This window comes from Rhipicephalus microplus, unplaced genomic scaffold (genome assembly GCF_043290135.1).
Source record: "Rhipicephalus microplus isolate Deutch F79 unplaced genomic scaffold, USDA_Rmic scaffold_12, whole genome shotgun sequence".
Taxonomy (NCBI): domain Eukaryota; kingdom Metazoa; phylum Arthropoda; class Arachnida; order Ixodida; family Ixodidae; genus Rhipicephalus; species Rhipicephalus microplus.
This window is the reverse complement of record NW_027464585.1, coordinates 23,116,760-23,138,468: the sequence shown is the minus strand read 5'-3', so window position 1 is coordinate 23,138,468 and position 21,709 is coordinate 23,116,760. Positions and strand designations below refer to the sequence as shown.

The 21,709-nt window shown below is 46.2% G+C and overlaps 1 protein-coding gene across 3 annotated transcripts in view; it reads right to left on the bottom strand.

Annotated features, from left to right (window-relative positions):
* LOC119166696 (lipase member M) overlaps window positions 1-21,709 on the bottom strand; it is a 125,616-nt gene that overhangs the window by 48,720 nt on the left and 55,187 nt on the right. For 2 of the 3 annotated variants that reach the window (XM_037418019.2, XM_075882408.1), the window contains exons 5-6: window positions 8,870-8,962; window positions 7,278-7,430 (exon numbers count right to left, since the gene is read on the bottom strand). In XM_037418019.2, coding sequence (XP_037273916.2) covers window positions 7,278-7,430; window positions 8,870-8,962 — 246 coding nt within the window. The remainder of the gene's footprint in view (window positions 1-7,277; window positions 7,431-8,869; window positions 8,963-21,709) is intronic. The other variant, XM_075882409.1, reaches the window with a different exon arrangement.

The following is a 21,709-nucleotide window of genomic DNA, read 5'->3' as shown; positions in this document are numbered from 1 at the left end:
GGCTTCTTGCGTGTCAGTTTATGTCGTTAGTTCTTCAAGTCTAAACGAGTTCGCGATCGTACTATTCTATGGTCACTGCATCCTACCTTGCCAACCACTTCCACATCCTGCACGATGCCTGGGTGTGCACTCATTATAAAGTCTATTTTATTTTTGTTTTCGCCATTAGAGCTCCTCCATGTCCACTTGCGGTTTCTATCGTTTTCGGTAGAAGGTATTCAAAATCCGCAAATTATTGTGTTCTGTGAATTCTGCTAGTAGCTCTCCTCTGGTGTTTCTAGTACCGATGCCATAATCTCCTACGGCCTGGTCTCCAGCCTGCTTCTTCCCTACCTTTGCAATAAAGTCTCCCATCAGTATAGTATACTGTGTTTTTACCTTACTCATTGCCGATTCCACGTCTTCATAGAAGCTTTCAACTGAAGCGTCATCATGGCTGGATGTAGGCGCGTAAGCCTGTACCACCTTCATCTTGTATCTCTTATTGAGTTTAATAACGATATCTACCACCCTTTCATTATTGCTATAGCATTCTTCTATGTCATGCCGTCACCTTAAGAGACAAGAAGAGAGCAGAGTGGATTAGGGAACAAAGGGGGTTAAGGATATCATAGTTGAAATCAAGAAGAGAAAATGGGCATGGGCCGGGCATGTAGCACGTAGACAGGATAACCGCTGGTCATCAAGGGTAACTAACTGGATTTCCAGAGAAGGCAAGTGAGTTAGGGGGAGACAGAAGGTTAGGTGGGCAGATGTGATTAAGAAGTTTATGGGTAAAAATTGGCAGCAGCAAGCACAGGACCGGGTTAACTGGCGGCACATGGGAGAGGACTTTGTCCTGCAGTGGACGCAGTCAGGCTGATAATGATGAAGATGATTCCTTCATGTTGCCAGCTATGTTTCTGTGAATTAGGAACCCCACTCCCAGTTCTCTTCTGTCAGCCAAGCCCCGATAGCAAAGGACGTGCTAATGCTGTAGCACAGTATGGGCCTCATATGTCGTCCTAACCTCACTGAGCCCTATTATACCCCATTTAACACCCTTTAGCTCCTCGAATAGTATAGCTAGACTTCCCCCACTAGAAATGTTGCCAAGTTCAGGTTCCAAGGGCGGCCTGTCCGAATCGAGAGATTCTTAGCACCCTCTGCTGCGTTGCAGATCTGACCACCGCCGTAGTCAGTTGCTTCGCAGCTGCTGGGGACTGAGGGACGTGAGTTATTTGACGTATGTATGTGGGAGGTAGTGGCTAGATACTGCACCAGGGTGGCCAATCCTTCTCCGGTGAGGGAGTGCGTTCCCGGCAGTGGTTAACAGTAAGGCCGCACCCCAGGCCTCTTAATGCAGTTCCATCACCACGCGGATTTTTTTATCTGGTTGGGAACTGCACGGCACCGGGATTTGAACCACGGACCTTTTGCATGCGATGCGGATGCTCTAACCACTACGCCATCGCCGCACTTTCTGGCGCAATATTGCGCACCAGTTGGCATCGGCATTCTTACATGAGCACGAGGCTCACAAAGTTACATAGTTACGTTCCTGCCAAGTAGTACGGAGGGTGATCCCAAATTTCCGACATTACGGAAAGTTCTTTTATGTCAAGATGCATGCTCAAACAATCCCGGCTGTGTGAAAAAAAGTGCTTTATTTCCAGAGAGAAAGAAAAAAAAGAAAAAAAGGAAGTTATTTTGATAGCTACGTTTCTGATCTAGATCTTTCAACGTACAACGTTGTGTGCACAGTTGCTGAAGTAATGACGTGAAAACACACGCCATTGTCAGGGCATCTAGCGCGCGTTCTCTTGTACTTGCTTTGTTGTCGGCGAGCCGTTACTAGCTGTTAATATTCGGACGAAATGATTTCGTCGAAGGTGTCGCGCTGGCTTAGAGTGCTGAGCCCCGTTCCATTAGTTTCGGATCGCCACGACACGCGCGCTGTGCAGCCCACGTGCTTTCCGAGCCGGAAAGAGAGTCGCACCTTCTTGTTTACATTTGGATGTAAACAAGAGAGGAGTATTCGCCTAGTCAATAAGGCCGACTTCCGACTTCACCATGGCTTGACAACGAGTGACGTCAGGGCCTCTCCTAAGTTTTTTTCCTTCCTCCATGATAAGGATCTCCGCCCCTAAATCGAATGACCGGTGCCAGTCACCTTCTTCTAGCTGTGGAACAGTAGCCGTGTTCAGAACTCTTACAAACACGTCGTCATATTCTTCCTTTGCAGGTTCGTATGACGCAGCAGAAAGACAATCGGTGTCTGAATGCAGCTTCCCCGGCCTGTAGACAATAGTCATGCCGAATTCTTAAAGCTTGAGGCTCCAGTGCGCCAACCATCCTGATGGGTCTTTCAAACTTGTCAGCCAACAAAGGGAGTAATGGTCGCTGACAATAACGTAAGGGCGGCCGTACAAATATGTGCTAAATTTCATAACAGCCCACAATACCACGACGCACTATTTTTTTGTGATGAAGTAATTTTCTTCCGATCGGCAAAGGGTTCCGCTCACGTACACTCTAAAAAAAAATATCGAGTAGAAAGGGTGTCTTTTTGTCCCACAACAATAATCGTCATCAGGCTTGCGTGCGCTTCCTTTCCTGAAAACTCGGCACTGGCCACTTTCCTATTGAGAATGCAATGTAACCCTGATAATGGGCATGTCGATCATGACCGGAATGTAGCGGGCGCGGGGCGATAGTGCAAGGATGGAATGCAATAGAGGGGACGATTATTGTTGTGGTACAAAGAACACCCTTTTTACTCGCTCTTTTTTTAGAGTGTAAGCAATCACTCGTTCGGCGCCATTCTGCCACTGCATGAGTACAGCTCCTAAGCCGACATTGCTGGCGTCGGTATGAACCATTGTCGGGGCGTCATCATCCAAGTGTCCGAGTACTGGTGGCCTTTGGAGGCGCTCCCGCAGCTCGATCATTGAAGGCTTTTTGCGGTTCGTCATTCCAAATGTGACGTCTTCCCTGGTGAGGCGTGTCAACGGCGAGGTGATGCGCGAGAAGTTCTCAATGGAGCGTCGATAGTAAGCACAAAGCCTTAAAAATCGTCGAACTGCCCTTTTTTTTTAAGACGGAACTCGAAAGTTTGCAACAGCAGCTATATCTTTGCGGGGTCATGTCGCACTCCTCCGCTGCTGACAAGATTCCCAAGAAACAAAAGCTCTTCGAAGACAAAGTGGCATTCTTCCGGTTTAAGCGTTAGTCCTGCAGAACGTACAGCTCGAAACAATGCGTGCAATCGCTTAATGTGGTCGTCAAATGTAGCACAGAATACGACTACGTCATCCAAATACACTAAGCACGTCTGCCACTTGAGGCCTGATAGTGCGGTGTCCGTTAACCTCTGAAATGTTGCCGGTGTGGAGCAAAAGCCGAAGAGAATCACTTTAGATTCATAAAGACCGTCGGGTGTCACGAATGTGTTTTTTTCGCGGTCTCTTTCGTCGACTTCTTTTTGACTACACCCGCTCCTTAAATTCATGGACGAGAAATAACGTGCATACCGTAGTCGATCGAGTGAATCGTATATACGTGGTGGCGGCTAAATGTCTTTCTTTATGACCTAATTGAGCATACAGTAATCGACGCAGAAGCGTAAGGATCTGTCTTTTTATTCACTTATACAGCCGGCGAAGCCCAAGGGCTCTTCAATGGCTGAACAACATCATCTTGCAGCATCTGGCATACCAGGTTTTCAATGGCTTCTCCTTCCCGCGGAGCTACCCAGTATGGGTTCGCCTTTATAGGTCCTGTCATGTCTTCCGTTATAATTCGATATCTTGTCAGCGGCGTTTCACGAACGTTGGAAGTCGAAGAGAAACAGTTCTGAAGCTGGTTAATAAGTTCTAAGATGTTTTTGTTCTGCGCAGGTAGAAAACTTGGGCCAACATCCACGGATAGACATACGGGTGGCAGGTCAGTTGAACCATCCTGCTCAAAAGTCAGGCAGTTCGCGACCTCGGCGAATTCTTCCACGTACGCCACTGCTGTACCTCACCTAAGACCGCGGCGCTCTACGCTGAAGTTCCTAACGAGGACATGTGTGCATCCGTCTTTTATGTTCATGACACCTCTTGCAACGCACAATCCATGGCTGGATAGCAACGTCGGAGTTAGCTCAGCATTGTCTTGGAGTTGGCTGACACGTCACAATTCATGACCACAAGCGCACTCGAGCGTGATGGGAGCGTGTCATTGTCGAAGACACACAGAGGTTTACGTTGCTGATCTGTGTAGGGTACATCCCAAATGTGACCTGGTGCCATCCAAAATGTGAATGATTTGTCAGGAATGTTTACAATGGCGCTGTCGGCGGTCGGCGAGTTTTCTGCTAATAATAGAATTGTCCGCACTATTTACGAGCGCTGTTACTGGATACCCGTACATACAAACGTCTTGGTTTTCACTCACGATTTCCTTTGAAGTCAGTGACGTCGCATCGTCCGTGGTATCGTCTGTCGTATAGTCCGTCCTATTGTCCGTCGTAATGTCCGTCGTACTGCGTTGTACTGAAGACGGTGGGGGTGTTGTAGCATCTTGATGGTCGGCAACCGTCCCCCCGAACGTCGCTCATGTTACTTTTCCTGGCGAGGGCTAGGAGATCTGCCCCAGGAAATACCGGCCAAACTGCGGCGGAGTGGTGAGTTCGGTGCAGGTGACGGAGAGCGGGGTTGACGATACGTCATATCGAGGGACTGTTCTTGCGACCATTCATTGCTGTTACGTCGGTAATCGAAACGAGCACGAGGGTGGGTTGGTGGAAAGGTCTGATAGATAGCCACGGCATGGGCCAAAACGGTAACCATGGCTTGGTTCTCCGCAATTGAAGCAAAGTGGACGGCGGTGAAGAGTGCGCCACAAGTCGGTTCTATGAACGACTGGTCGATTAGTGGGCATCATTTCCGACCAAGTTGTGCATGCTGGCTGAGGGTGATGTGACGATGTTTCCATAGGCAGAGCAGGCTGTGGAGTTTGCGGCGTTTCAGTGTACGCTGAGGTCAATGGCCAGTTGTATGGCCCAACGATGGCACTGTAATACGCACGCTGTGATGAGTTCTGCGCCACTGAAATAGGGCGACGAATGACCGACGCGTAGATTGCAGACCGCTGGTTTGATAGTGATCCAGGCAGCGACAATGCCTGGCGAACTTGCTACCGCACAATGTCTGCTACGGAAGCCACAGGAGGCCCTAGCGGAGAAAGGAGCAGATTGCGGATCTCCTCACGAATGACCTCACGAATTATCTCACGGGGAGAGCACTCACTGCCGGCAGTCAAAGCAGAAACGCTGATAGATGTGTTGTTCAATCAATTGTAGTAGCCAGGTCGTTGCTGGAGGGCCCGCTCGATCGTTGAGGCCTCTTTGATGAATTCCGCTACAGTCGTTGTTGGGTTGCAAACAAGACCTGCAAACAGTAGTTCCTTGACGCCTACATGTCATCGGGTGCCACAGTTTTTTAGCTTCAGGCATCTTAGGGTCAGCTCAACGGAACAGGTGGGCCATATTCTCCGCGAACATGGTGACGCTTTCGTTAGGCTTCTGTATGCACGACTCGATCAGCTGCTGAATGAAACCATGATGACCGCTACTTGCAAAGGTTTCGATGAGCTGCTTCCGAAACTCATCCCAAAAAGACAATGTGGCTTCCCTTTTCTCGTACCAGCACTGTATGCCAGCACAATATAGAAACATGGGAGCTTCTGGTCTATTGTCCAGTGATTAGATTTGGTGACGCACTCATATTGTTCGAGCCAATCCTTGACGTCTTCATAAGCTTCCCCGTGGAACGTCTCTGGAATCCGAGGTGGCTCAACGATGAACTGCGAAGCGCTGGCGGTTGTCATTTCGCCAGATGTAGTTCTTGGCTGAGGAGATTCTAAGAGCATTACTTCGAGGCTAAGGCCTCGTGACTGTAGTGGTAGAGAGGCGTGTGCACTGGTGGAATGGGTTGTGGGATCGAACTGGTTGTGCCACTCCGTGGAGGAGGGTTCAGCATCAGGCATTGAAGTCCAGTGCCTCCACTAATGTTGGAACGCGGAAAGAATAGGCGACAAGACCTCGGTGCGACAAGGAAAACCCAAGGCCTGTTTTTATAGATCGCACACAACCACGGATGACTCAACGGCGTCTTTCTCAGATCTCAATGGTGGTTGTTGCTCGTGCTCGTGACTTCTTTGTACTCAGTCATCCTGACCGCTTTTAGACGTGACAATATAAAAAATAACAAAATGAGCTTCGAACAGACGTATATGTGGCACAACAACATCACCGACTGCGCGTCACTCCACTGTGCAACCAGAACAGTTAGGCGTTGACATCTAAAACGACTACAAATTTCTGGTGATCCCCCTCTCATATTTATCATTACGCTACAAGGACGGGCCCCCTCTCGGTAGTAATTGCGTTACGGTGACAGGGACCGTCGTCATAGCTTAATCGTTATTATGAGAGCCCCGTCACTGTTACGATTTCCCTAAGGGGACAGTAATCACGATTGAACTACGTTGACGGGCCCCCTCAATTAAACGATAGTACTTTGCTCACGGGCCCCGTCCCTGTAGGCACGATTACATTACGCTGACGGGCCCCCTCACTCTAACGATAGTACTGCGTTGAGGGGCCCTATCACCATAGTCACTGCCTTCTCTTTGTCTTCGGCATCGGAAGCATTCAAGCACCTTACGTGGTTCATAAATGGCTCCAGGATTGGCCAACGTTTAAGCCATGCTGAATTGCACTGAAAGAGCTGGAGCATCTGATAAACTCTGCGAGCGAGCTCGTGATACTGGCGTAAATCAACCCTTTCAAATCTGCAGTTAAAACACAAGTTGTGCTGGCAAAGGAGGCCAAAGTAAGGATAGAACAGAAGTGCTTGAGTTGCCCACATCAATTTGAACGTAATTATTCTGTTTTTAAGTAGAATTATGTCAAATTCCTGTTTCTACGTGGCAGTTGCAGTGTGGCTATCCGATAAATCACTGGTGCCGGAGCCTGAGCTTTCTGAGTCGGAGCTGTCGCTATCGACGAGCGGCAGCAGTGACGAAAGATGTGCCAGGTCGCCCATGTCTTCCTCTATTTCAGTGTAAACACGTGATACTGGTGGCGCCCGCCATGTTTCCTTCCTCCATGGCACCCGCTATCAGGCAATGTTTTAAAGGAAATACATCATGCAGAGTTCCGCTTCAGCGCAGCGCTGTGTGTAGTGTGTTCTTCGCGCCTTATTGTTTTCTATCGATCAAATGAGGATAACATGGTTGGCCAGACTCACCGAGTTCACTTGTTGCGGACTACTGATCATTGTGACGATCAGAGAAGTGGAGCACACCTGTTCCTTGTAGTTGTCGCAAATTGCCTGCATCATTTCTCTAGGCGCTTCGGGAAGGTAAAAGTATCCACTGTCACCTATTGGATCGAGCAGCAGCTGCGTAAAAAGAGGCGTGAATGGTCACTATCGCATTCTTCTTCCTTGCAACACGAAGGCCCTGACACTTGATGTCTTGAGTCACGTGACTACTGCATGCTTGAACTTTCCATATATAATTCGCAGCTTATTGCCGTTGCGAGCGTGGCTACGCTTCTGTTTCTGCACTCCAAGGTTGTGATCACCATTCGCCCACTCAAACACTCAACATTGACGAGGTTACGCAAAACAAATCGGTGCCGTCACCTTGGGCTGATAAGAGAATGTTTTTCTTACTGTTGTGCCGTGAACAGACATAATGTCATGAACCATAGAAGATATCGAGCCAAAAGTTCCGCACATGCTCTAATAGTGTTGTTCATTTATTTGCTAATCATACAAAACGGCATGTCAATATGACCTTCACCGAAACTTATTTGAAAAACAGGTACCAAAATTAAGTTTACCAAGACCTGAAGTGCGTCTATCCATTCCTAGAGTGGGTAAAAAAATTGCCTATGCCATATATTATTCCTGCTTTAGAGATCTACTGAATATGTCGCTTCTAAACTTGTGTTTACTGACGGATCTGTGTTACCCTTCATATCAGCAGGAGCATTCGTCGTATAAAGTTAGAAGGTCAGTAAACGTTTTCGTCAGGACCACCAAATGAAATCAACGACCGCAGAGATAGTGGTCATCTGCGAGGTAGTTTGTTAATTCAGACAACTCACAACTGTACTAAATTCAGAGACTGTAAGCCAGCGTTTAAAGGAATGAATTTTGCGCTTAAAGATGTAGCATATAGTCTTATTACTTAAAACGTGGCCCAATCACATCATTTATTTTCGAAAACAGCCTATCATGGGATATATAATCCTTCCAGTCTTTTAGGGCACTGCGGTGAGTCATCACCCTTCTAGGGTTTTCAGGGTACTGTGACCTACATGGAAACGAGCATGCTCGTTTCATACGTTCAACAGCAATTCTGATAATTTCGTGCGACGCTTGTGTACAAGTATTATAGCTATTCGCAAAAACGAGCGAGGGATAAAATAAATGAGTTCACTGTGATGAATGCATACAATAATACATATTCGTTTTTCCTCGGAAGATCAATGATTGGAACGCGCTACCTTTTGAAGCATTCTGTGATAATGAAAATCCTGACTTCGATAATTATGTATCTTTCCGTTTTTACCCGTACAACTCAAGATCTCGGACTGTCTCACGTTGTATTTGATTTGCATTCTCCGGTTGCAATTTGCAATTTCTTGCTGCCATTTAACGTTGTTCAAATGTTATCCCGTGTTCTACTGCCTTAACATGTTTTTTATTGCTTGAACTTTCTTTTTATTTATGTTGCGTTGTGAATCACTTTTTATTATGCCCCCCTGCTTGGTCTTTCGACCGCAGTATTCTGTAAATAAAATAAATAAAATAAAATATGTTGTACTTACAAAGATGGGATCAGAAACTGCAATAATCTGAGGAAAAGGGAACTGCACTCCCGATAAGTTTGCCACTGGCCCATATCCCATGAGGAGGCTGACCTAAGATAGAAAAACCGTGAAGCAATTTTAATTACGATGGCTCAAAGGAAATTGAAGTACGTTTAGCTCTTTAAAAGTAATTTTCGATACCCTTAAAGGGGACATGACATGGTTATCCAACAATTGACGGTTTTCGGCGACAAACAAGGGTAGATGGTCAAATATGCTTGTACACGTGTGGAAACTGGACTGTAAGATACTATTTCAGTCCATAATAAGCTGTAGGTAGCATCGGCTGTAAACTCCGCCCATCGTCGGTGACCGCCATTTTGTCATGGTATACGTTGCGTCACAAGCCAAAGGAGCAGTGCCGTCATCTGCTACCAAACAGCACAATCCGCAGGCAGTAAGTGTTGCGAGTGTTGTTTGCCGCGTAGTGCACACATGTCAGTTGCAAGTGTTGCGATGTGTCACCGGTACCATCACCATATTCGGCGACGATGTCGTGTAGATTGCGCATTTTGACTTGGACTCGATCGCCAACAGCTCAAGCGACGAAGAAAGCGTCGAAGACAGTGTGAAACAAAACGCCAACGACCTCGCCGTAGCGGCAGACGTAGTAGACGGTTTTTCTCATTGATAAGTAGCTTTATTTCAAGCCTTTCAGGACAGTCAGGTTGAAAAGCGAGCTTGAGATACGGCCGGGGTCCATCGACGCTGCCTTCGCGACGAAGTGCTACTTAGTGGCGTGGCATTGGCAAAACATGTGAATTTTGTTGGCTAGCATATGTGCATGCGCGAATTTCGGTGCTGAACGTAATATGATAGGTGGTCGTAGCATTGCCGTGCGTTTGGATCGTTGTTTTTCGATCGGTTGTTGTGCATAGCATATGTAAACATTAGCCGAACCGAACGGCATGTCAGTGCGGCGCTAGCGTTACTCACGATATACATTTTTGCCGAATTTTTCTTGAACTCTGTCGATTGTATTCGGTTCCGGCAAAAAAAAAAAAACAATAGCAAGTGTGACGCTGAACCATGGCACTGGCTGCGAGGATTTTCACTAAACTATTATCCGTAGTGGCAAATGGCATACGCATTGCACATTCGCAGGACAATTTTCGATCTCGGAAATTGTTCACTACAAATACCAGCGCTACATGGGTGACGCGGTGGCACTGTTTCAACGCCATGGAAAAGTCATTTCGTTCCAGTGGCAAGTTGAACACTGCAGAAAAAGTTCGATTGCAAGCGCACCTGGCTACGAGAACACGATTGTCCTCCGGAATGCAGACCGTGCAGCAGCTCACCCAGCAAGCGGTTCGTGACGTCATGGCTATAGCGAGCACGCCAGTGTTGGCCAACTTTAAGGCCGCTTGCCCATTTACAAATATACTCCATTATTAATTATCAGCTCGGCAAAATGAGCTCACATTTCGCCAGCTTGTCCTAGAACGTACAAGAATCAACCCACACAACACAGATTATGGTTGAAAAATAGATGTCATGACCCCTTTAGCTTCGCTTTTAAGAGGTGAACGCCCTAGCGATATCAAGTGAGTACTCGAGCCACTTAATTTATTGCATGATGTTACTCGAGAAGTTTAAATTGCGGATCACCACAATATAATCAATAAAGTTTGAAGTGCTTAATGTCAGTGAAGCTTTCGCTTATCGCTGCATATGTAGCCATTCTCAAAACTATGACTGTGCGCGTGAAATGTTTTGGAACTTACTATGCGTGCTCTACGCGGTCTTAACGCTATATGCGCAGTAACGTGGGGGCCTCTTGTAATAGGTGGCTAGCTTTAAATCGTGATGTAGTTGTGATAATCACCTGTTCTGAAGCCCGACGTTTCTACCACGCAATATTACTGTAGTATTACACTGAAGAAATCCGTAAACAGGGGTTGTGTCGAGACGACGTTTAGACAAGTGGATTTGTTTTCGGGAAGGATAAACTGAAATGATTTCTTTAGCGTTAACGTGTTCACGCCCGCACCCCCACCTCCATCCTAACAATAAAGGGGGAGGAGCTACATTGGAAACGCGGGTATGGGAGGGGGGAGCGTATTGTGACGAAATGTATGAGTGAAGAAGGAACAGGTGCTTCGCGAATAAAAGGGAAGTAGCAAAGCGGGGGGGAGGGGGGGCAATGTGCATGTCTCGCTGAATCCGGGCTGTCGAACAGGTTGTCAGAGGTAAACAATGAATGGTAGGTTTGAAATTCCACCGCGGAGGCCTTATCTCGCAGTGATTTGCTTTGTGTATGTGCCCAGCACCTCTTCTATTCTTTTCAGTGCCCGGGCGAATGCTTTCTTCAGGCCGTCGAGCGCACGCTCCACCGCCGCTCGCCGCTGCGTGGTGGCGCTGCACGAGTAGACTTCGGGATGCTGGCGCTGAACGGCGGAGCGTATTAGGAAGCTGGCGAGTTCGTGTCTTCATGCGGGTTCATTTACAGTCGTGCTTCTTGACGGCTTCACAAATGCAAGGAAGATGAAAAGTAACAAGAACATAGCTGCGTGCTGTTTTCACCGGGCACTGTCAGGCCGTGCCACCAGTTTGATATAGCGTTCAAGTTTTGTAGCATTCACGTTTCATTTTCTTTTTAAAGCTATTGAATATTCATTATTTGCATGCCTCAGTACATAATACTGCTGTGTACCACTCTGCATATCTGACGAAAGAAAAAAAAACAGATTGACGTTTTTCATTTCTCATTACTTACAAAAAAAAAACTCGCCTCGGTCTCCTTATGGATTCACCTGAGACGACTTGATCGTTTTTGTTTGTTTGTTGGTTTATTTGTAGCCTGGATTCCATGGTACATACCCACTCTGGGGGATTGGCCAATAAAACATCTTATATACGGTAACTGCACTATTACTAACAAAAAATAAACGAAAAAGATGCACGTGCATTATCGAAAAAAAAAGAGTGAGAGAGTGAGAAAAAAATGATATAGTAATCACTAATATAGTAACTACACCTTGATATTGGGAGCCAACCAGACGGCTGAGTGTGCCACACCCGATTAATTTGGCATGTATGTCTCATCTTCATTCACATTTCAAAAATTACTTCCCGACTCTTCTTTGTTTGAGTATTTGTTAAAGTGGGCCTTATGCTGAAATACGTTTAGTGTCATGAATGAAATTACACATTGCATCAAATACACTTCTGTGGCGATTTCCCAAAACAGAGGCACCAAAATTTAGAACAGCTTCTGTGTTTAAACTTACACCTAGCTTCGCAAACGGAATAGTCAGAAGTATTTTCCTAATTACTGCGTAGTTACGACATGAGGCAACATAATGTTCAATAGTTTCAGATTCTTCGCAAAACGGACAAAGAGGGGAGAGTGTCAGACCAGCTCCGTGTTTCAAATAAAAATTTGATGGGGTAACACGGCTCCGGAATTGGTAGATAATAACTTCAAGTATTTTCGACGAACTCTACTGAGATTTCCGTGGAAATTCGAAACGAGTGAAAGGCAAAAAACTACCCTCGTTTTCTACCGATTCAATGCCTTGAATGTTTTTTACTTCTCTCCGGGATATTTTTGCGTTCAACATGGTTTTCTTACTGCCTCAAGGATTGGAGACAAAGCTAGCTTTCTGCCCCACAGCTGGTTACGCACTGCCCTCATGATCGGCACGTTTGACCCAAGCGAAGTTGTTATATGATGTCGTCCAGTTATGTGACCTTCCGATATGCCACAAACATTTATAATATGGGACGTCATATAATGACTTTTAAATGCGAAGCATTTCTTTGCGAACATCGGTGACTTGTAGCGTATCTATCTATCTAGCCGCTTACGTTTGGGGGTTCTCGTGGTCGCCTCCTTAACTTGGCGTGAACCAAAATTAGCATGGGAGGGTAAGATGCTATGACGAATATGACACGCTGCATGGTCAAGACATTAATATTGTCACAAACCCGTCGCGTACGTCGCCAAACACTTCCTGCCAGACAGTGGCACACACCGAGGGGCGGGTATGTGTCGCTGGTATGCGGGTATGTGCCACAGGTGACACTTAGTATCTACCCAAGAACGACGAGAAAACATATGGGCAATTTTAAATCGTTAGCGTTAAGAAATACCCGACATTGTTAGCGTCAACCAGACGAATGCAAAGAATAAATGCCAGGGTCCCAGCTGGAATCCAACCCAAGCATTCTGTGTCGCAATAAAGCATTTTACCACAAAGCTACCCCAGGCCTCGGAACTACTTTTAAATAGATGCTATTCTTCGTGAAACGTCAATAGGGGTTAGAGCGTTCTCTACGAAATTGTTTACACATTCTATATGTACTCTTTTGATACAGCCGTCTCGTTGGGTTAATGTCAATTGTGGATAGTTGCCATGCGCTGAAGTCGATTTATGCAGCAGTGTCAAAGGCCAGCATCCTCGCGAGCATCAGCACTTTATATCAGCTTCTGGTGTTGCTTATACGCATGTTCCATTTAGCATCGTTGTGCAAGTGCAAACAACAGGTTATATAAGTATCTGCACCTCTTCAACGTATGTCTGTGTGGGCAACATTTCTACATATATTTAGCGTGATTTAAAAACGTGTCGCGCAATAAAAAAAGTTGCAACACGGTCACCTTCCCTTTGCACGCTTCGCATTGACGTCGATTCCAAGGTACGTGGGATCTGCTCAATTTTTTTCGCGTACTGATGGTTTCTTGCATTACTCATGTTCACGCCGCCGACGCGAGAAGACGCCGGACGCCGCCGGCGATCAATTTTCGCTTTTGATGACCTATTTAAAGTTATCACCTTATTGCACTGCACGCCCGTAGCTCCGTGAGTTGCAGCTTCCGCTGGTGTTCGGGGGAGCGTGCTTGCAGTAATCAGGCAGAACAATTGGTCTCCTAATAAATCTTCGTACTACACTCTCATGTGTAGCTGTCATTTACAACCCGAGTATTTTATAGATTATACGTAGTGGCGGCTAAAGACTACCCGTCACGTTTGGCAACAAGGCAATTGGAATCACAAAACGGGAGCCCACTGCACCCGAACAGTCAACAACTGAGTCTAGTAGTAGCAACGCTGCCTCTAGATCACTGCCCTCTGCAGCTCTAACATTACGCCCTGAAGCTGAATGAAAGCCCATGGGCACCACACAGCCATTTGGCCACTACTCTGCTCGCTACGAAATTAAGATCCCAGAGGGAAAAAGAAAGAAACAGAGCTGAGCAGCCGGATAATAATTATACAACAATCGGTCCACAAATACACAGACAAGCACAAGCAATTGACCACAGGCCGCATTTTTTAAGGTTGTCACCTTGGTTCAAGTTGATAGTCGGCATTAGACTGCAGACTTTAACAGCACTTGTTCTAAAGACAGGCAACGATCGCAGAAATTACGCCGCATGTGGAGCTGCTCTTGTCTGATTGATATGTGGGGTTTAACGTCCCAAAGCCACCATATGATTATGAGAGACGCCGTAGTGGAGAGCTCCGGGAATTTTCGACCACCTGGGCTTCTTTAACGTGCACCCAAATCTGAGCACATGGTCTACAACATTTCCGCCTCCATCGGAAATGCAGCCGCCGCAGCCGGGATTCAAACCAGCGACCTGCGGGTCAGCAGCCGAGTACCTTAGCCACTAGACCACCGCGGCGGGGCCTGCTCCTGTCTATTTGACGATTATTTTCAAATGGTGAAATCACCTGCCATACTTCCTCATTTTCTGACACTTGCTTTTTTCTCAATGGCAAAACATGTCGTGCTTTGCGAAGGGAATGAATGATGACCCATATCCGTGGAAGCAGTCTAGTGGAATTTTGTGCTATTCGATGCATAAACTCCACGCTTGCGGATAATGTGCTACGCCATTAGAGAGTAGCAAACATCGGGGAACATTAGGCCCCCATGCTTTTATTATTAGCTCCTGGCAAAAGTTCTCTCGGAAGTCGACTTTCACTTAGTCAAAAAAGCAAAATTCAGTCAAGCGAACGCCACGGTGACAAAATGATCTTCCGCGGATTTCCTGCACGAGCTATCTGGTATCGGCCTAGCAGACGACGCGCGAGTGCCTCGATCAAGTTGTCGCGAACGACACATGTCATAAATCAGCTGGGTGTCCGGAACAACAAGTGCTTCACGACTCTGGTTTCCAAGTTTCCATTGCACCATCAGCATTGCGATTATAGCCGAAAACCGAGCCGTATGGCAGCTTCAAATGCAGCCACGGCATTCGTTTAGGCGAGAGACGACGTGGCAGCATCTCTACTCCGGTTGCGGCACCTGGCGGCGAAACACCACACTAGCACTGACGGCCGCTTGCCATTGAAAAAATTGAGGAAGCGCTATGTACTATACCGAATGGATTCAAGAGCCCGTTCAGAAACGTTTATACCTACTGGCTGCATTGTGCTGAACTCGTGAATAAAGTACGACTCTATATTTTCTGTCTCTTATGGACCGGAAGTTGGACTTCCGTAACCAATATCGCAAGAAGTAAAAAAAAAACTCAGTAAATAAAATACGCCAAGGACACAACGGGATTGGAACCTGGCTCTGCTGCATGCCAGCCCACTTAGCCACGTCGGTGCTCGAAACTGATTTCAAAACATGCCTTAGGCAGGCTTGATGTCGAAAGAGGAATCGCACTAATATGAGTAATAAAGCGTTCTATAACATGAAAGGCACAACCAAGCGTCACACACTGTGAATTACGTAAAGAGTAGGTCGTCCAGTGCTCCAAGCCGCTACAAAATCTTGTTTTTGATTACCTATTAACTGTCGCGCATACCCACTTCAGGCATAATTCTTCATAGTTGTCAGCCACTGTATGAACAATTTGCACAAACTCCTTGCAAGTGTTTAGCGGATACAACTATCCTAAAAAGAATGACAAAAAAAATTACGGCATATTCACGGGGTGAATGATGATGAATGGGCGAAGCTCCAGAGGGATTCATCGGTAAACTGTGAATCTTCCGTGTAATTCGCCCAGTCGATCATCATGTAAAGACGTGAGAAACGCTGTGTGTGTATATACACAAATGAACTTTTATTTGTTCTTAGACGATGGATGGCTTGCGATGTCCCTTCATTATGACGGCTTTATGGTCTGTGCCTTGCGCTCTCTCCGCTGTGCAGCCTTATCCATCCGGCGACTCCGAGCGCGCGCCAACAGCGAACGGATTTTATTACAACGCTCCCCCTAGCGTACGTCGCCGCACTAAATCGAACGATTGCCTTCAACCAATGACACGCGCCATATGTGACATCATTCCTATTTTATAAGATCTCGCGTCTTTCATCAACTACAAGTACCGCTTTCTAGTTCATAACATCTTGCATCTTTTCATCATCAGCTACAAGTACCACCATCTAGTAAACACTACAAGAACTAAACGAGAGGTGGCTACATACAGGAGACGGTACCGCCATCTAGTGAACACTGCAAGAACTAAACTAGAGGTGGCTACATACAGGGGACGGTACTGCCATCTAGTGAACACTGCAAGAACTAAACTAGAGGTGGCTACATACAGGCTACAGGGGACGCACAGCCCACGCCCTAAGGAGCTTCGCCCCTAAAATAACATAGCGAATGCTGGTCTACCGCCCAGAAATTATTATTATTAATCGTGTAGTGGGTACCCAGCAAGTGTGCTTGCAGCAGTACCCAATTAGTGCTTAGCCCCGCCGTGGTGGTCTAGTGGCTAAGGTACTCGGCTGCTGATCCGCAGGTCACGGGATCGAATCTCGGATGCAGCGGCTGCATTTCCGATGGAGGCGGAAATGCTGTAGGCCCGCATGCTCAGATTTGAGTGCACGTTAACGAAACACAAATGGTCGAAACACCCGGAGCCCACCACTACGGCGTCTATCATAATCATATGATGGTTGTGGGACGTTAAACCTCACATATCGCCATCATCATCATCAATGAGTGTTAAGAAAAGGCTCGGAAAAGCCGCTATTCTAGCCCTCACTATGACTGTGCGGCGCCTTCTGCGCAGGCTTGGCCTTTTTTGTTTTGTTTTTACCGCAAGCTCTCATTTTTTGTCGTTTTTTTTTTGCGGTATTACATGTTGTATTGTGAAGCCTGTATTCAGGACGCGTGTATTTGTGAAGAATGAATGCCTGTTTCACTGCATTTACAAGAAGATACAGTTGTTTATACTGTAATTACGAGAAGACGCGTGGCTGCGTGGTAGAACACCTGCTTGCCACACAAATGACCCGGGTTCTAACCTCAGTTAGAACCAAATTTTTAACTAGTTATTTTATTTGCATTGTTCTCAATTTTTTTTCATGGGCATAATTATGATTTTTCATTCGAAACCAACGACGCCGACATCAATGCCTTAAATTCGAAGAAAGGAGCTTTTTAACGTTATTACATTTTATATCCACGCATCTACAGGTATACATGACAAATGGGCGAAGCGCTATGAATCGTGCTTGCCGTAACCCAGCGTTGACATTACCTTCTCACGCATGTAAATGAGTGATAACGTATGTACCCAGTATGCACGCTGTTTTTGGCGTTGAGCCGCCGCTTCCCGCGCCTCCAATTTGTCGGCGCTGCCGCTGCTTCCGGAACTCAGGACTTGCTTGTTTTCTACATCAGTGTTGCCTTTTGCGAAGGTGTGTGCGTTCGTTCAAATCTAGTTCAAAAAGATATTGTGTGTCAATTGTAGCTAACATTGCAAAGACCCAGACATAGAATTGAACGGGCACGGCACAACGCGGACCAAGGAAAAGAGCCCTTTGTACTAAAAATAACATTAAGCGAGATGGGAAAATAGGCGAGTCGGTGCGCATCACTCCGGGTGCAGATTCATCGTGGCTAATAGCGCAATGACTCCGACATAGAACTGAAGAGGATATGGCACATCGCAGACAGAGGAAAAGGGCCCTCTATACTAGAAGCAACATTACCTTAAACAAAATGGGAAATCGGGCGAGTAGCTGCAGATTAATCGTGGCTAACAGTGCAAAAACCCAGACTTAGAATTCAACGGGACACGGCACAGCGTGGACCAATGAAAAGAGCTCTTTGTACTAAATATAACATTCACCAAAATGGTGAATTGAGCGAATAGGTGCAGATTCACCGTGTCTAACAACGCGAAGACCCAGGCATAAAATTGAAGGGGGCACGTCACAGCACAGACCTATGAAAAGAGCCCTTTGTACTAAAAACAACATTAAGCAAGATGGAAAATTGGACGAGTAGGTGCAGATTCATCGCTGCTAACAGCGCGAAGACCTAGACAAAGAATACAAGTGGACCGCACTTATTCTTCATCGTCATCAGTGTCAGCGCGCGTCTGCGGTGCCTTTGCTGCGCGAGAGCGCACGCTTTTTGTTTTCATACATCTCCTTCTTCATCATCGTCACCGTGAGCACACTTATGTTTAGTCATCATCAATCTCATCGTCATCGTTAGTGAGGACAAGCCCAGAACCCAAGAGGCTCCGCTTTGAACATTTTACGTGACGATGGATTGTTAAAGGTACCTGCAGAGAAGTATGCGATGTCGTTATAGGTGTGCAACCCATATACCACACTCACTGTTCTTTTTTATTTCATTGGTAGAAAACTTCGGCATATGATTGTATTAGTATAAAGTTGCAGCTGTGATTAACGTTTTGCAGTCTCCATCCTAATTTAAGCCCACCAAGAACGTCGTTAGTTCGCTCACTTCTTCGTTGTTTGTTCTGAAATGACATCAGCGGTTTACTTTCATCTCCTTTCGGCCTGAACACAGGTTGTTGTAGAACGATCAATGGAGCATATTTTTTTACATTTAAATTGCATGAGCTATTGGTTAGCACGATTTCCTTCCAAAAATGGCCAAAACCACCAACTTCGTTGTTCTTTTTAAATGCGAAGCATTTCTTAGCGAACTTCGGCGGCTTTGAGCGTATCTATCTACCTAGCCGCATAGGACCTTTAGCTCTCCTAACCGTTTGGATAATGTTATCAATACCAAACTTGGTGTGGTATAACATGACTGTATGAAGAACATATATGTCTATTCATAACATGAAAATCGTGACATGTATGTCATGAATGTCATAGTTTACATTGCAGGGTCCTGCGGGTCTTGTGGTGGTTTAGTTCACATGGCATGTTGCAAAACTGGTATGGTATGACATGATTTCATGCCGAACACGAGCGAACGACCCTTACATGAAAATCATGACATGCGTGTCATGTAACATTATGACTTCATGTCATGCTTATGATGCGCTCGCGGCCATTTCGCTAGGATCTCATATACCAAATTTGGTATTACGGTACGTGAATGGATGACGAAGGCATGTGACTGATGCAAACTTGATAATCATGAGATGCGTGTCGTGTAACAACATCACTACATGCCATGCTCATGATGCGCTGGCGGCCATTTCGCTAGCTTCACATGTACGGAATTTGGTAATAAGTGACGTGAACGCACGACATAGGCAGATGGCACATCCAAACGTGATAATCACGACATGCGTGTCATGTAACAACATGACTACATGCTACACTCATGCCCGTGGTCGTTTCGCTAGCTTCACATAGGCCAAATTGGGCATTACGTGACGTCAATGGATGACGAAGGTATGTGACTGGTGCAAGCATGATAATCATGACATGCGTGTCATGTGACACTTCGACGTGACATGGCGCGCGGGCGCGCCGGCGTTCGTTTCATCGCGTCATGCCGGCGTGGCCACGTCAGGCGCCGGTCCTGTCATATACTCGCAGGCGCGCGCCCCGCTGCGTTGCTTTGCTGCATTCATGTTTCAGCGTGTCCAGCGTCTCTCCGTCACGAAAAGAGGCTGACGCAGTGCAGTCTGGGTAATGCAGCATGTCGCATTTCGCGCCGGTTGCCATCGGGCCGCACCGATGGACGCTGGTCGTGCCGGTCACGCCTGGCGTGAGACTATAGAGCTCTCGCGTTTCGCTATCGTATATCGTGGTTGTGCCCAGCGTGCGCGCGCGTCAACGTCACGTGGGAGTATATTGGGTCCTTCATGCACTCGCAGTCGTTTCGCTAGCTCCACTTATACCAAATTTGTTGTTACGAGACGTCAATGGATGTCGCAAGTATATGACTGGTGCAAACATGATAATCCTGACACGCGTGCCATGTAAGAACATGACAACATACCACGTTCATAGCGTGATCGTGGCCGTTTCGATAGCTTCACATATACTAAATTTGGCATCTCGTGACGCGAATAGATGACAAAGGTAAACGACACATCTTAACAATAATAATGACACGGTAGTTGTTTACGGCATGACTTACTTCCACCTCGTAACGTTTTGGTGATTTTAACGAGGCATGTCAACCTTCCTCATTTGTGCTTCGCATATCATCGACTCACACTGTGCGAGGGATCTGCCAATTTTTTCCTCAATATATACGGTTGCAGAGGAACTTATGGAATGTTGATTCAACATGCTAATTTTGCAGCCCATAGCGATGCCTACTACAATAATAAAAAGCGGCAACGGAGCTTTGCTCTCACACTCGGCCAGCACGAGAAAGAAGGACGAAGCTAGAGTAAGAACGGCCCTATCTCAGCTGAAGTACCTGAAGTTAGTATGGGTCCCAGGTCACTGTGGGTTAACATTAAATGAAATGGTGCACGCGTTAGGCCGCTCATCGCTATATTTCCCAATAGTTCAGGTTCTCCCGGTAGTAGAATACTTCACCGCAATAAAGTTTAGAAAATTAGCCATTTACACAGGTAGGATGGAAGCAATAACCACGTGGACAAAATATAATCACTTAAAATATCCATGGAAATCTAAGTGGAGCCATTCTCGGCAATCAGAAGTGACGATCACCAGATTTCGATGTCGTGTCTCCCCATTAAACTTTTACTGGTACAGGGCTGGTCTGACGACATCACCCCTCTGCCAGTTCTGCGGAGAACTGGAAAATATTGCACATTACTTTTCGTCATGTTCAAGATAGTCTCGTATGAGAACTCGACATTTAATTACTCCTTTTGCAAGAATAGGCTTGACCTTATCGGAGCAAAAGGCTTCAGGCTTGGGATACTGCCACAGGGATGCCCTTGATGTTGTGTGTAATTTCATTATAACTACTGAACGGGTACAATTTTAATCTCGTATTTAAAATTCTTTGTCATTTCATTAGGTTAAAATCCAAGTTTTCAAAATTCTTCTCATCAGGTTAATACGTCAGCCTGAAATACAGGCTCAAAAACGCATTCCTTGTACTTAAATTGAATATTTTACGTATTATTGCCATTTTTATTTCTTTATTTTTTGGTTTTTAATTTCATATCTCACCTAAAATAACACTTAACAGTCTCAACGTTGCGTTTTTGGCCAATCCACCAATGTAACAGGGTAACCAGCCGGTCTGAGAACTGGCTAACCTCCCTCTCCTTCCTCATTTATTCCTCCTCCTCCTCCATCAAAATAGCTGCGTGCCATTTATCTAGGGAAACAAACAAACAACCAGCCCGCAGTAAGGGTGCTTTATAATATATAAGCTTCGTCATTCTAAAGCTGCACTATATTTTATAAAAACCACTCGATTCTTGGGGGATCCCCCACAAGTGGGTATGTGCCACCAAAAATAGGTGAACAGGAATAAGCCGGCCTGCAGTAAGGGTTCTCTCTCTTGTATCTGTTTCTTCACCCGCTTTCTTCGAAGCGAAATCCTTGTGCGCACGCACACATCCTCCATCACTTGTACCAGCGTAGGATATCCGCCTTCAAAGCATCGTACGGAGCAGCACACTAAGTCTACTTTCAAGATCTCTCCGTGCTTAGCCGCTGCATTTG